Raw genomic sequence first — 15,828 nt, forward strand, 5'->3', positions numbered from 1 at the left:
ACACACACACAAATATTTAAAAATATTAGAATTAATGCTTATTTTTGTGGTTGATTTTGTTCCTTATTTTTAGCTTCCTGAAATGCAATTTACAGATATTAATGAGCCAGGCATGGTGGTGCATGCCTTTAAGATCTTTATGAGACTGACACAAGCTTGCTCTACAAAGTGAGTTCCAGGCTAGCTGGGGGCTACTAGGAGACTCTGTCTCAAAAAAAGAAAAAAATATAAATGAAATAAATGTTCCTTTTGTTTCCCACATCAAATTAAATATCATTAATGCCCAACTTTTCTTTCCACCTACATTTTCCTTACTCAAGCACTATAATAGCATAACATGATTTATCCACTCATCTTCATAAGAGGGAGGAACCAAGGCTCAATAAGTCACTTGATCAAGTCATACAAGCTGTATAAGCAAGTTGGTATGAATAATTGGCAAAAATGCTGAGTGATTACCTCTATCTAGGTTTAATCTTGAATTTCCAGGTTTAGGAATTCCTCTTCCCCAATTCCAGCTCACATAACAAGCCGAGAAATTAACAGATGAATGTGTATGTTTATCTTTAATGTATCCAACTTTGAGATTCCTGGATTGTAAAATCTCTAAGAATTCTGTGGTGGTTTCAATGAGACGTGTTCCCCATAGGCTCCATGTATTTGAACAGTTCGGTCAACTGGTGGTGGCGTTTTGGGAGGTTTAGGAGGTGTAGCCTTGCTGGAGGAAGTATGTCACTAGGGTTGGCTTTGAGAGTTCATAGCCTGCCTCACTTCCAATTTCTCTCTCCGCTTTCTGCAATTGCTTGAAGATGTGAATGCTCAGCTTTCTGCTCCAGTCACCTCTCCTACCATGCCTCCCCCACCATGATGGACTTATCCCTCTGGAACTGTAAACCAAAGTTGCCTTGGTCATAGTGTTTTATCATAGCAAGAGAAGAGTAACTAATACAGAAGTTAGTACTAGGAGTAGGGTATGGCTCTGAAGAACTTGACTGTTGATTTTTGGAGCAATGTAGAAGATTTTGGAACTTTGGACTAGAAAAGCAGTTGATGTTGTAAGCAGAACTTGGTGGGCCATCCTACTAGGAGTCCAGAAGTAAGTAGCACTGAGAGTAATATGGATTGTAGAGACCCAGTTCAAGAGGTTTCGGAGGGAACAAGGATTTAATAGCAACTGGGCTAGAGGCCATTCTTGTTATATTTTGGTAAACAATCTGATTTTTGCCTTTGTCCTAAGAACTTGCCTGAGACTAAATTAAAAAGTGATGGACTGTTTTTTGGCAAAAGAAATTTCAAAACAGTATAATATTGAACCTGTGACATGGTTATCATTGGTTATCATTTCTTATGTAGGTCTACAATGAAAAAGGAACAAATGAGACAGAAAGAAATACAAAATGTACAATTTGGAGAGAAAAATAACACTAGGAAGATTAATGTTACAGTCAAGGCATGCACTGAGAGGCTGTATTTTTTTAAATATTTTATTATTTTTATGTGTATGTGTATATTGCCTTGTGCACCCATGTCGTGCAATGCCCAGGAGGACAGAAGAGGCTGTCAGATCCCCTGGAACTGGAGTTATGGACAAGTTGTTAGCTGCCATGTGGGTGCTCACATTTGAACCCAGGTCTTCTGCAAGCATAACCAGTGTTCTTAACAGCAGAGCCATCTCTCCAGCCCCAGAGGCTGTATTAAAGAGCTTAGTGACATTAAGGAAAGGATTCCTGCTCTGCACAGGAACAATGAGAAGGACACCCTCAGGGTGAGCCCCCACCCAGCTAAGCTTCTAACTTGTAAAAGTAGAGAGGCTAATGGGTTGCTTACTCCTAGAAAACAATTGCTTCAACATACAAAAGCTACTGCTAATGTGGTCAAAGAGGGCAAATGTTCATCCCAGGCTTGCAGCTGTATCATCTACACAGTACTGGCCTTGGAAGTATGAAGGATGCAAGAGTGAGGTGGTCAAAGATTCTTCCTTTGCAGTTTCAGAGAGCAACTGAGGCCAGGCAACATTCCCTGCATGAAGGCCTTGAGGGAGCAGGAGGTCATGAGGGGCTGTTGTTTAAGCTGTGAAAGTGAAGCCTGAGTTGCAGTGGAGACTCCAAGAGATTGGACATATCAGAGCTTGACATCTGCCAAGAAGAGTTGCATACAGAGAGTAGACCCAATCCAAGTAAGAGATGTATGTTGCATGCAGCAAAGTTGGAGGGGCTGAGCCATCGCCCTTTGGAACTAAAGTCCTAGACATCAGATATGGAGCTACAGGATTTGGGTGTTTGCCTTGCTGTCTTTTAATTTTGCTTTGGTTTGGTATTTCCTCACTATGACCCCATTCCTCTCTTTTGGAAGAGAAATATATAATATTCTGTGCCATTATATTTTGGAACTATGACATTTGTCTTTTTGATTTTTACAGGGGGTTACAGTTAAAGAAATTGCCTTGAGTCTCAAAAGAGACTTTGGATTTTGGACTTTTCAACAGTATTGAGACTATTAAAAGACTAAGGGGACTTTTGAAGGTGGATTAAATGCATTTTGTATTATGATATGGGCACAAGCCTCTGGGGGCCAGGGAATGGAATGTGGTTTCAATGAAAAGTGTCCTCCAAAGGCTGCATGCATTTGAATTTGAACACTTGGTCAATTGGTGGCATTGTTTTGGGAGATTTAGGAGGTGTGGGCTTGCTGGAGAGAGCCTAATAGGTTCCTAGAAAGCAATTGCTTCAACATACAAAAGCCATAATTGGGGGTAGGGTAGAGAGTTCACAGCTCTACCCCACTTTCAGTGTCTCTCTGCTTCCTGTGAATACTTGAAGATTTGAGTACTCAGCTTTCTGCGCCAGTCACTTCTCCTGCCATGCCTTTTCTGACATGTTCCCCCACTCTGATGGATTCTTATCCCTGTGGAATCTTAAGCCAAATAAACTCTTCCTTCTGTAAATTGCCTTTGTCATGGCGTTTTATCATAGCAACAGAAAATACAAAACCAAACAATTCACTGACCTTTATGTTATCTCTCCAGCTCTCCAGTTGCCCCCCCATATAGTTTTATTTTAGTGTTTTCATTTTAATAATCTTTGGAAAAAACACAGGAATTTTCTGGAACAACTGTGTATACATATCATTTTTCCCCTCTCTGGTGCCCAAACTTATGGTTCGTTGTAGGTACTTGTGGCATTACTATGCCAACATTACAGTTACACCTGAATAAACAGCCTGACTCTTAACTTTAGTTATAAGAGTGGGCCCAAACTTGGAGGGCACCTGTCCTCCAGCTGTCTCCTGGAACTGTGCTCCAGAGCCAGGCCTCATGCATACTTTTATTCTCCAGTAACAACTTGGAGAAGAATAAGCTTGGAGCCGCCTTTATCTTATCAGACATTCTTGCCTCTTCATCCCTAAGCCTAAAACATCTCATACATACAATGTTAAGCATTCTTCTAAATTTTCATTGTTTCCAATGGGAGTACAAATATGAATACTCTGTGTTCAGTGCTTTGATTTGTTAATTCTCAAGTCTACCCACATTCATTCACTATTTTGGGTGGAGGGAAAATTAAGGTTCCAAAGAATCGAGGTTAGGTGCCTAGGTCACAAGAGCATGTGGCTACTGAGCTTGTTTGCAGTAGTTTTTTGATTGCAAGGTTAAATAAAAGTCATTAGTCCAGAGTCTGTCCATTTTGTAAAAGTCATTCCTATATGTACTGAATGAACAAATATAATAGAATGCACTAGAATAAGCTGAACTATCAATAATCTGTTCAAGAGCCAGGTGTGGGAGCAGGCATCTATAATCTCAGCATTGGGGAGACTAAGGCAGGACAATAGGGAGTTTGAGGCCAGCATGGGCTACACAGCAAAACCCTCTCTCAGAACAAAAAGAAAACAATCTGTTCAAGAGCACACTGTAGTCTATCAAGTATTTTTGTAGACTTCATCTTTGACACAGAACTTGCTAAGTACACTAACCAGCAGTACAATGGCCAATGCACAGGTTTATTCCTAGCTCCAATTCCACTGCCCATTTAATAGATTTCAAAAGCTACAATATAAATCTTTTTTCTTGCAATGCAAATCTTTTAAAAAATAAGTTCCACTGAGACATTTCACATAACATAAAACTCACCCATTTTAAAGAGTACAATTAAATTGTCTTTAGTATACTCACAGTTGTACAACCCTAAGAATGATCAATCTTGTTTGCTGTTTGTTTACGGAGGAAGATTGAGACAGGGACTCATGTAGCCCAGGCTGGCCTGGAACTCCCAATGTAGCTGAGAATGGCTTTAAACTTCTGATCCCTCCTGTTTATACTTTCCTAGTAACTCAGCTTGGATTACAGGTGTGCACCATCATGCCTAGCTAATATTACATTTCCCAAAAAGAAACCCAATTCCAAAGTTGTCTTTACTATGAGTTTAAAGAAAACTTCCATGCAAGTTTCCTCATATGAAGACATAGAAAGCACTGGATGAATATTCAGATCAAGAATTTGTAACATGGCAAATGATACCCATGTTTTTCCTTTAGACCAGACTTCTGAACTCCAAACCTTGATTACTAATTGCTTGCTGGGTAACTCCACATATATATCCACCAGCATTTGACACTGACCAGTGTCCAAAGCCCAGATGTATCTCCCCTACCATACTTGTTCTTTGTCAATTCTCCCTTTTGTTTACTGCCCAATCTTGTTCCCACTCAGTTGCAAATTCTGTCTAGCAGTTTTTCATCCCCCATATTTAAATAATCCCAGTAATGTCTGAGTCCCCCTAATGAATTCCTACTCCGCTGCTGTTTAGATTTCTCAGTATCTTTCAACTACACTATTAACACAGACTTCTAACTGGTTTACCTTGTCTTTATACTTACCCTTTCCAATCTATCTTTTAAATTTTTGTAAATTATTTTAATTTTACGTGTATGAGTGTATTGCCTGAATGTATGTAAGTGCACCTGCACTGTGCAATGCCCGAGGAAATAAGAGAGCATTGGATTTCCTTGGAACTGGAGTTCCAGATGGTTGTCAGTCACATGTGGGTGCTGAGAATTGAACCTGAGTCCTCTGCAAGAGCAGTCAGTGATCTTAACTGTTCAGCCATCTCTCCAGCCCCTTCCAATCTATCTTTTACCCAGCCACTCAAATTATTTTTCCAAACACAAAAATACTTGTCACCTCTCATATTCAAAGTACAATACTTCAGAATGATGGTAAAACCCCTAAGGGTAAACCTCTTCACTTATATAACACCCCCTCAAAGCTAGAAGTTAAGTAATTTACAAAAAAAAATTGACACCTATTGGGATGCAAAGCTTAAACTACAATTCAAATCTTCTGATGCTAACTGAGTTGCCCTGTATGGCAATACGTTAACACAAGGTGTAATTTCTTAATGTCTAACACCAAAAATGCTCCTGTTTTAATTCAAAATATTTATTTTATTGTTTTAGCAAATATGCTACGTTGGCCCTTGTGCCAAAATCTAGAATAAAAGTACGAATTTTTAACCCCCAAGTTAATAATACTTAACTCCCAAATGGTACCTAAGTACATTTCAGAGCCTCGTGAGCAAGTGAGATAAAGTTTAAACAACTAATTGGCTCCTCTTCTCAGGAGAAACTTCATAGGGTTTAAGTTCAACCACCAAAGGGCACACCGGCTGCAAACCTAGAGGCCCACACGCCGGCCTGAACTGACAGGCGGAGGAGGAACCAGAGGTCCTGCCGCAGTCCGCAGACGCCCGGGATCCAGACACACGAAGTGCGTGGCCGTGAGAAAGGAGGGGGCAGCGCCGGGCTGAAACGCTGCGGGCCGGGCGCCGGTGGCATCCCTGACGCAAGCACAAAGGCCCATCCAAGGCCCGAAGGTGTGCGGGCAGGCCCAGCGGCGGGCAGTGCGAGCCCCGCGCTGGGGGCTCGTGACGCGGACTTTCGGGGAGCTCTACTTCCAGGCCGCCGGCCGCCAAGCTAAGCCAAGGAGCCAAACCATCTCCCCGAAAGGCGACGGCGGAAGGGCCGAAGCACCGGGCTTCAGACGGGTCGCTCCCCTCCCGCCAGCGCCCGGAGAGGACCCCGGGGGGGCGGCTTCCCGGTCCCCTTTAGGGCCGAACTCGGCCCCAGCACCCCTACCCCAGCGGGAGCTGCTTTCCTCTCCGGGACCACCTAGCCGAGCGGGTGTGGTCAGCCCCACCCCGAAGCTCACCTTCCACTCCGGGGCACCTGGCCGGCCGTCAGTCCCGAATTCCGTCCACATACGGCGTCTTCCGGCTCTCGCCGGAAGCAGCTCGAGAGCGGGACAGGAAGTTTGGCCGCCCCCCACGAACATCCCCATTGTTTCTCCGCCCCGAGAGCTGTCCGGGTGGAGGTCTTGACTCTCGGGCAGCTGGCGGGACGGGTACCCGACTCCGGCTCCGCTCGGGACCGAGGAACCGTGCCCCCGCCCTTGCTCCTCCTCTCTGGCCTTCAGGGCTCTTGGGTCCGGGAAGCCCCTAAACCAGGTCAGTGCAGTCTCGCCGTGACGTCACCGCCTTCCGGTAGAGGTGGATGGGGTAGCTTTCCGGTCTGCTGTGAAGTTACAACGGAGCCCGGCAGTAAAGAATGCGCCTTAAACGCAAAACTCTCCACGAAGAGGACCCGAAATCTTCACTGCCCAAGAAGGGAACTTGCACAATCAAGTTCTGCGTTGCCCTTGGACTGGGTATGAGTTCGCATGTAGAGCTTTTGGTGACTCTGAGTGTCCTCCGGCCTGGGTTCCGGATATTAGCATGCTTAAGATCTTGGATGCTCTGACTGAGGGCTAGAACCCCTGAGCTTCAAACTGGATACAAGTACTTGGAGTTTTATGAGTTTCCTTGAAATCACTCGTTTTTTGAATACTTGATGTCGTATGGAAGAATAGGGGACTTAAGATATTGGCAGCGGGAATTAAATTTCCTTTAAAAAGGCATTTTCAAGTTTAAATATAAGCCAAGAGAACTAAATGGGTAAGTGTGAGTATACAACATTTCAGGGGAAGAGAATTCTTCTAGATACAGAGTTGGAGGACAGGTGTTGATACAAATGCCTGTAATCCCAGCACTCAGAAGGCTGAGGCAGAATGATTGCTGAGTTTCAGGACAGGTAGGCTACATAGTATCTGAAAAAGTTTGGTGTAGCAAGGAATTGTTTACTTGGAGCTACACGCTCAAAGTTTATGTAAAGTAGATTTGGAAGTTATCAACATATAAAGAGATGAAGCTAGGCTTGGTGACACATACCTTTAATCCTAGCAGAGGCAGGCAGAATTCAAGGCCAGCCTAGTCTACATAGCAAGTTCCAGGCTAGCTGGGGCTAAGGAAGACCCTGTCTCAAAAAGACCTAAATAAATAAACAAAAGAGATGAAGACCCCTCAGGAAAGAAAATGGTCCAAGAAAAGTTTATAAAACAAGGTTAGGCCACTGAAAAAACTGGACTAGGAGAATGATTACAATGCAATTTTAATATATTTATTACAAGTGTTGTATATAAAGTACACTGTATAAAAAAGTGGCTGTAAGTCACACACAGAAAACATCCTCTGTTTTACTGTTCTAAAGCATTGGCTACAATTAATAAAACAAATACATCTATTGGTTTTTGAATATTCTTGTCTACAAACATTGGTTAATTTACTCAGTCCTGTCATTTTCTGAAGCTTTATAGTTTGTTTTATTTGACGCTGTTTTTGAGAGAAGGGGGTTGCTAGGGGGGATTAATATCAAGGCCCCTGGAATGCTGAGCAGTGTTCTGCCCCTGACCACTCCCTTAGTCCATTTTGTCTTTAATCATGAAATTCCAAGATAACTACTTGCCCTCCAAAGTTTCCTAAAGTAAACACATGGTTTTATCAGTATGTACTAAGGTGTTAGGCTTGTTATACAGTAAACTATTTGGTAAGGCACAAATAGATCATCCCTGGATGTAAATCTGGTCTCTTGAGCTCCATGTAACCTCATTTATCCTCTCATACCACTCCCAACCCAAAATTTCTACGTTCAATCCCAAAAACTGTTCTGTAAACTAAAAAGTTCCTATGCTGCCCCAACCCTGTGTATTTATCATACCATTAAAAGTCTTCTATCTACAGAGCTGGCTGTGGTGACCCATGCCTTTAATCCCAGCACTTGGGAGGCAGAGGCAAGTGGCTCTCTGTGAGTTCAAGGCTAGCCGAGTCTCCATAGTGAATCCAGGCCAGCTGTGACTTCAGGGAGACCCTGTCTCAAAAAGACCAAAAAAAAAAAAAAGGCTCCTATCTACAATACAGAAAGGCTATCCCAATTCTAACACTAACTTTCAGTTTAAGAATCATGTAAAAGCTCAGTGTGATGATGCACACCTTTAATCTCAGCACTCAGGAAGCAGAGGCAGGCTGTGAGTTTGAAGCCAGCCTGGACTATACAGGGAGACCCTGTTTCAACAAACAAAAAAAATCATGCAAAATTTTTTCCAGTTCAACAAATAACTGCTTCTCATTTGGAATTAATAAAATGTTTAGTTAATTTTGAAAAGAATTTAAAGATTTATATGTATGATCTGTTAACAGTCTCCAATGGTTTTAGAATATTCGATACAAACATATGTAATATTAGTCTTAACAAACAAAAGTAGCCAGGTATGGTGGCACATGCCTATAATCCTAGCAATCTCAGCACTGGGAAGCCTGAGGAGTCAATCCAACCTGGGTTACATAACAGACCCTATCTCAAAACTAAGATAAAGGAGTCAGGCATAGTGGCACATACATGTAATCCTAGCACTCAGGAGGCTAGGGCACAAGGATCATAAGTTTGAAGCCAGGGTGAGAGCCTCTCAAAAGCAAATAAAAGAAAGAAAAAGAAAAATAGATGATACTGATTTTATTATGGTACATGTTATAGAGTCAATGTATGATATTGAAGATACAGAGGTTATATATAAGAAAATATCACTCATGATCACATTCAAATCAAGAGCTATCTGTACTCTTAAGAGTTTTTAGAATGTATCTTTAAAATCTGTGTGCAAAGTGAAATATGTACGATTTCCTTGATTAGGATGTGTACCCAGGTAACAAAGAAGTATCTTCTGAAATGCAGACTATCTGCTTTCCAATGTTACCTCCTGTCATCATGGACTGGAATGCAACTGGAAAGAAGAAAAAAAGTTAGGTTATCTGAAGATAAATGTTACTGTATGTTTGTCAGGAGGTCTGGCATATAAAATTAATTTGAATAGGGGCTGAAGAGATGACTCAGTGGTTAAGAGCACTGACTGCTCTTGCAGAGAACCCAGGTTCGATTCCCAGCACCCACAGGGTGGCTATGAACTGTCCTTAACTCCAGTTCTGGGGGAATCTGAAGCCCTCTTCTATGAACTGTCCTTAACTCCAGTTCTGGGGGAATCTGAAGCCCTCTTCTGACCTCCGTCGCATTGCACGACATGGGTGCACTCACTTACATGCAGGCAATACACTTATACACATAAAATAAATAAAATATTTTTTAAAACTGATTAAAAATTAATTTGAATAATTTCTTCAATGGTTTTTAATATTTAAACACAGAAGGAAGCTCTCATGGTGTACAAATATAATTCCAGCCCTCTGGAAGCTAAAGCAAGAGGATCATGAGTTTAAGATTAGTATGAACTACATGGTGAGACCTTGTCTCAAAACAACCAAAAAGAGTTGTGTAGGAGAAAGAACACACTGCCTCACTCAAATATGTTGCATCTTAGACACCCTGGCAGACATTCCAACAGAACACTGAGCTTGTACACTGGGAACTTGCCCCTGCCTGGCCTCAGGAATGGATTTATGCTTTTTAGAATGTGAAGAGGAGGAGGTAGGAGAGAAGGAGACCCTGTTTCAAACAAAAAAATGCCTCAAGTGAAATACAAACTAATCCAATATTTTGGAAAAACTTGTTGGGCTGGGGATATATAGTGATATATAAGCACTTAATAGAGTGCCTGCCTGCCTAGTATGTACAAGGCCCTGGATTCTCTCTCCAACACTGCATAAGCCAGGCACAGTGATTTATACCTGTTAATTCCAGCACCTGGAGGTGGAGGCAGGAAGATCAGAGTTCAGGATCATTCTTGAATACATAGTTTGAAACCAGCCTTAACTACAGGAGACCCTGTCTCAAAAAGAAAAAACAAATAAAACCTACTGTTGTCTAAACTGGAAATATCTAACTGGTAGCCACATAAAGATACAGAGTCTGAAGACTAGAGGCAAATTAAAAGGGGAATAAAATGTTGGCAGAAAAATTTTAAATAACTAAAAATTGTATAAATTTTAAGTTTCTGCCAGGCATAGTGTCAGCACTTGGGAGGCAGAGGCAGGAGGATCTCTGAGTTCAAGGCCAGCTGGGGCTACAGGGAGACCCTGTCTCAAAAAGACCCCCCAAAAAAAGAAATTTGTTTTATTGTATAAATACAGTATATATTTGTTATACCAAATGAGTGACATTTACATTTTGAGACAGGGTCTCTCTGTAGCCCCAGCTGTCCTGGAACTCACTATGTAGACCAGGCTGGCCTTGAACTCACAGAGATCTGCCTGCCTCTGCCTCCCAAGTGCTGGGATTAAAGGCGTGCGCCACCATACCCAGTGACATTTACATTTAAATACAAACAAAATAGTGGTTTAAAATATTGTTTTGAAAAGGAAAAAAAATCAGTTTAAGCCTTTTCAAATAAATGTCTAAATCTGTGTGTTAGACAAAAAATTTTTGAAAATTTCATTATTTTTTTTGCATTTTTATAAGCTGAGAAACCAAAGAAACTTGAAACAATATCTTTTTTGTTTTTTCGTTTTTTGAGATAGGGTCTCCTTGAGCCCCAGCTAGCCTAGAACTCACTATATAGATCAGGTTGTCCTTGATCTCAGAGGCCTGCCTGCCTCTGCCTCCACAGGGCTGGGATTAAAGTTGTGCCCCACCCTGCCAAGATCAAACAATACCTCTTGATATGGTTTGAATATGAAATGGCTCCAATAGGCTCATATTTGAATGCTTGGTCTTCAGCAAGTGGTAGGTGCTATTTTGGGAGGTTCTGGAAACTTCAGGAAGTGGGACCTAGCTGGAGGAAATAGGTCACTAGGTTGGGCCCTTGGAGTGTCTTATGTGTGGCCCCTTCCTGACATTTTTGTTTCATGTCCACCACGAGGTGAAGAGCTCCTCACATACTCTGGCCACCATGATGATCTGCCTTACCCAAGTGCATGGGGCTAAGTGACCCTGAACCAAACCCTCTAGAATCATTAGCAAACTAATTCTTCCCTAAAATTGTTTCATGTCTTTTGTCTCAGTGATGAAAAGAAAATTAATACACATCAAATACCAATAAAGTGAACTCTAATGGCATTTGATTACAATATTTAAGGAAACCTAATATATAGGCATTTCACAGGGAAGAAAAAGAAAAATTTTTTCAGACAGGATCTCATTTATCCCAGATTGGCCTCAAACTCATAATGTAGCCAAGAAAGACCTTAAACTGATCTTGCCATTTCCACTGTCTGAGTTCTGGGATTACAGGTGGTGTGCTACCATGCCTGATTTGTACAGTGTTGGGGATCAAACCCAAAGCTTTATGCATTGTAGGCAAGCACTTTACCAACTGATCTACATTCCCAGTCAGTTCCAGAAATAAACTGCTAAAAAGATAATAAACTTGGTATGGTGGTACATGCCTGTAATTCCAGTACTTGGAGGTAGAAGTAGAAAAATCAGAAGTTTGAGGCCAGCCTCAACTACCTAACAAATTCAAGGCCAGCCTGGGCTATGAAAAAAAACAAAGTCTCAAAAAGACCCTACCCCCCCTCCCAAAAAAAGGAGAGAGAATAAAGAAAAGGAGACAGGTACAGGCAGGTACAGGCCTTGCTTAACATGCACAAGGCTCTGGATTCAATTTCACATTACATAAAACAAAAACACAGACTTTCAACTTTCAGTTAACTCTTATTCCCTAGTACATCCAAAAAGAAAAAAAAAAAAAATTGGCTGGGGTGTAGTATGCAAGAAGCCAAAAAAATTAAAATAATAATAAAAGCCCTGAAAGGTAGCATTTAAAGAAAACCTGGGCTGGAGAGATGGCTCAGTGGTTAAGAACACTGACTGTTCTTGCAGAAGACCTGGGTTCGAATCCCAGCAGCCACATGGCAGCTAACAACTGTCCGTAACTCCAGTTCCAGAGGAGCCAACAGCCTCTTCTGTCCTCCTTGGGCACTGCATGACACGAGTGCACTTACCTACATGAAGGCAATATACGCACACACGTAAAATTAAAAAAATAAGAAAATAAAAAGACAATGTATCTGTTGAGCACACACATACTCTCTCCATATACAGACATATATGTATTAAAGCTATATTCATCTTACCGCCCATGTTTTCCAATCCATTTATCATAGTTTCCTTGATCTGTAAATCAAAATAGCTACATTTAGTGTTAAGCTCCAATGTTTCTATTTAATGGTTTACATTAACAGGAAGCAATATAATTTAGAACTTTGTATATAGTAGAAAAATTTTATTTATTTCATGTAGGTAGCCCAGAAAAGTTTGCTATTGATTTTTTTAAAAAATAAAATCCAGCTGAGTGTGGTGGCACACGCCTTTAATCCCAGCACTTGGGAGGCAGAGGCAGGCGGATCTCTGTGAGTTTGAGGCCAGCCTGGTCTACATAGAGAGTCCCAGGTCATCTGGGGCTACAGGGAGACCCTGTCTCAAAAAGACCAAAATAAAATAAAATACAATAAAAATCTAGCCAGGCGTGGTGGCGCACACCTTTAATCCCAGCACTCAGGAGGCAGAAGCAGGTGGATCTCTGAGTTCAAGGCCAGCCGGGTCTACATAGTGAGTTCCAGGCCAGCTGGGGCTACAGGGACACCCTGTCTCAAAAAGACAAAAAAAAAAAAAAATCCTACTGTCTGATCTTTAAAAAAAAATTTTGGACTTATTTGTGTATAGAAGTATATGTGTCACAGCATATGTGTGGAGGAAAAAAAGAATATCATGAGCCAGGCATGGTAGTGCAAACTTCGAATTCCAGCACTTGGGAGGCAGAGACAGGCAAATCTCTGTGAGTTCAAGGCCAGCCTCGTTCACATAGTGAGTTCCAGGCCAGCTGGGGCTACAAGGAGAACCTGCCTCAAAAAGACCAAAAAAAAAAAAGAACATCCAGAGAGGGTACTGAGATGTGCTTATATGACTTTTAAGAAAGTGAAATTGCTAATGAAGTACAACTCTATAATAGAGTTGTTAAATTAGTGAACATTAGAATTTTATATTTGGGGATAAATACCTATTGATTTTTGTAAATAACCCATGGAAAGTAAACTTAATAAAATTTTACATTAAGTTAATAAAAGGGTTTCTCAATCAGTAGTAGGTTATAGTCATTTATTTTTTAACTATTGTGTGTGTATCTATGTAGGGGTAGGTATGTGTGAGTGTAGTTGCCTACAGAGTCTAGAAGAGGGCATCACATCCCCTGGAATTAGAGTCATAGCACTCCCTGACATGGATGCTAGGAACCAAACTCTGGTCCTCTGCAAGAGTAGTATGTGTTCTTAACTACTGAACCATCTCTCCATCCCATCTTATATAGGAATACTTCATACTAAAACAAATATGTTTGTTACAGTAAATTCAAAGAAAATAAAAGTATGCCAAATAGCAGAAAGAATTATAAAGAATAGAAGTTTGGCTTGGGGATGTAGCTTAGTTGGTGAAGTTCTTGTTTACATAGGAAGGCCCAGGATAATCTCCCAGTACATGAAATCCTATTTCCAAGGAATAAAATTTTTTTTGTTTTACCTTTAGCTTTCCTTCTTTAAACCATTGACTCAACTGTAGAATTCCAGGCTCAAATTTATCCTTATAATTTAATACCATAAATCTCTCTCTGTAAGCAGAGAATAAAAGGATAATGATCAGAGAATATTACAAGAGTGAGAATCCAGAATGCTACTATACCTGTTAATCTCTAACCACACTGAGTCTGCTCAGTTTTAGGTATAGTCAAAAGGTAAATACACTACTGTTTATGTCTGCTTATCATCTACAATCTTATTTGGCAATAATACTGTAGTTTTTTTTTTTCCTTTGTAGATAATGTTCTTTCCCCATCCTCACATTATCAAACCTAAATCTTGAACCACCTTTAAAATATACTTTTCAGAAAACTAGGGAGCTGCAGAGATGGCTTTTCATTGAAGAGTGCTTACTGTTCTTCCAGAGGACCAAAGTTTGGTTCCCAGCACCAATGTCAGGGGGCTCACAACCACCTGTAACTCTACCTTCAGAGGATCTAACACCCTCTTTGGCCCTCTCTGAGCACTTGCATGCCTGCACACACACACACTGCAATGCCATGGAGGTCAGAAGAGGGCTTCGGATTCTCCTGGAACTGTAGTTAAGAACAGTTCGTAGCTGCCATGTGGGTGCTGGGAATGAAACCTGGGTCCTCTGCAAGAGCAGTCAGTGCTCTTAACCACTAAGCCATCTCTCCAGCCCCAAACAAATATTTTTTAAGAAAAAAGAGCCAGGTGTGGTGGCACAGGCCTTTAATCCCAGCACTCTGGAGGCAGAGGCAGGTGGATCTCTCTGAGTTCAGACTAGCCTGGTCTACATAGTGAGTTCTAGGTTAGCTGGGGCTACAGGGAGATCCTGTATCAAAAAAGACAAAAAAAAAAAAAAAGAAAGAAAGAAAAAATTGGGGCTGGAGAGATGGCTTAGCTATTAATGGCATTGGCTGCTCTTGCAGAGAACCCAGGTTCAGTTCCCAGCACCCACATGGCAGCTAACAACCGTCTGTAGCTCTAGTTTCAGGAAAAACATTCATTCATTCACATAAAATAAAAATAAATTGGCCAAAAAAAGTTAAATGAATGTATTTCATACACATCTATGAAATTAAACCACCCCCCTTGAAAGTGGCACCAAGGGCAAAGGCCATACCTTGTGATGTTTCTTTCCTTCTGGATTGCTTCTACAGCAGGGGGCAGTGGAGGAGGATAAGGTACATCTTTATTGTACTGAGAAATCTGACCACACAGAATAATGTGGCTGTTCTGATTCATCTGTATTTTTTTTAAAAAAAAGGATAATTACACCCTTAGATACCTTTCCTGTTTATAGATTTTATGGTTGCATCAATGAAAGCCAATTAACTTTTTGAAGATTTATATATTTAAAAGTTTAATAAAAAAAAAACTAAATTAGGCTGGGCATGGTGGCACACGCCTTTAATCTCAGCACTTGGGAGGCAGAGGCAGGCAGATCTTTGTGAGTTCAAGGCCAGCCCAGTCTACGTAGTGAGTTCCAGGACAGCTGGGGCTACAAGGAGACCCTGTCTCAAAAAAAAAAAAAAAAAAAAAAAAAAGTAAATATTTTATAAAGTCTACATGTATGTGTAAAACTTTTAAAAACTGATGTGTATGTGTGTGTGTATGCCTGTGTGAGTTTTATGTACACCACGTGCATGCAGGTGCCTTCAAAAGCCAAAAGAGGGCATTGGGTCCCCTAGAACTGGGAGTTACAAGTAGTTGTAAGCTACCCGAGGTGGGTATTAGGAACTGAACCAGGTCCTCTGTAAGAACAGCAAGCACTCTTAACCACTCAGTCATCTCTCTGGCCCGTAAAAGTTCTAATTACTTAGAAATAAGTGCACTCCATGGGGCTGGAGAGATGGCTCAGCAGTTGAGCGCACCATTTGCTCTTGCGGAGGACCCAGGTTCGATTCCCAGCACCCACATGGCAGCTACAAACCATTCTTAACTCCAGTTCCAGGAGAATCCGAAGCCCTCTTCTGACCTC

General features: G+C 41.4%; 2 protein-coding genes across 12 annotated transcripts in view; both read right to left on the reverse strand.

Moving 5' to 3' along the window:
- Znf410 (zinc finger protein 410) overlaps positions 1–8,736 on the reverse strand; it is a 51,359-nt gene extending 42,623 nt beyond the window's left edge. For 3 of the 5 annotated variants that reach the window (XR_001872840.2, XM_029554412.1, XM_029554413.1), the window contains exon 1: positions 6,206–8,736. Coding sequence is in view for 2 of the 5 variants with exons in the window: in XM_029554412.1 (XP_029410272.1) it covers positions 6,206–6,334 (129 nt within the window). In the remaining 3 variants the exon portion in view is untranslated. The remainder of the gene's footprint in view (positions 1–6,205) is intronic. The other 2 variants (XM_008849760.2, XM_008849761.3) reach the window with 2 other exon arrangements.
- Positions 8,737–8,862: 126 nt separating this feature from the next.
- Positions 8,863–15,828, reverse strand: part of Ptgr2 (prostaglandin reductase 2) — a 28,697-nt gene continuing 21,731 nt past the window's right edge. For all 7 annotated transcript variants that reach the window (XM_029554415.1, XM_029554416.1, XM_008849763.3 and 4 more), the window contains 4 exons: positions 14,971–15,092; positions 13,828–13,915; positions 12,390–12,429; positions 8,863–9,145 (listed from right to left, as the gene is read on the reverse strand). In XM_029554415.1, the coding sequence (XP_029410275.1) occupies positions 9,051–9,145; positions 12,390–12,429; positions 13,828–13,915; positions 14,971–15,092 (345 nt within the window). In that variant the 3' untranslated portion in view covers positions 8,863–9,050. The remainder of the gene's footprint in view (positions 9,146–12,389; positions 12,430–13,827; positions 13,916–14,970; positions 15,093–15,828) is intronic.

Source organism: Nannospalax galili, unplaced genomic scaffold, assembly GCF_000622305.1.
Source record: "Nannospalax galili isolate Female #2095 unplaced genomic scaffold, S.galili_v1.0 scaffold24, whole genome shotgun sequence".
In the NCBI taxonomy this organism is placed as follows: domain Eukaryota; kingdom Metazoa; phylum Chordata; class Mammalia; order Rodentia; family Spalacidae; genus Nannospalax; species Nannospalax galili.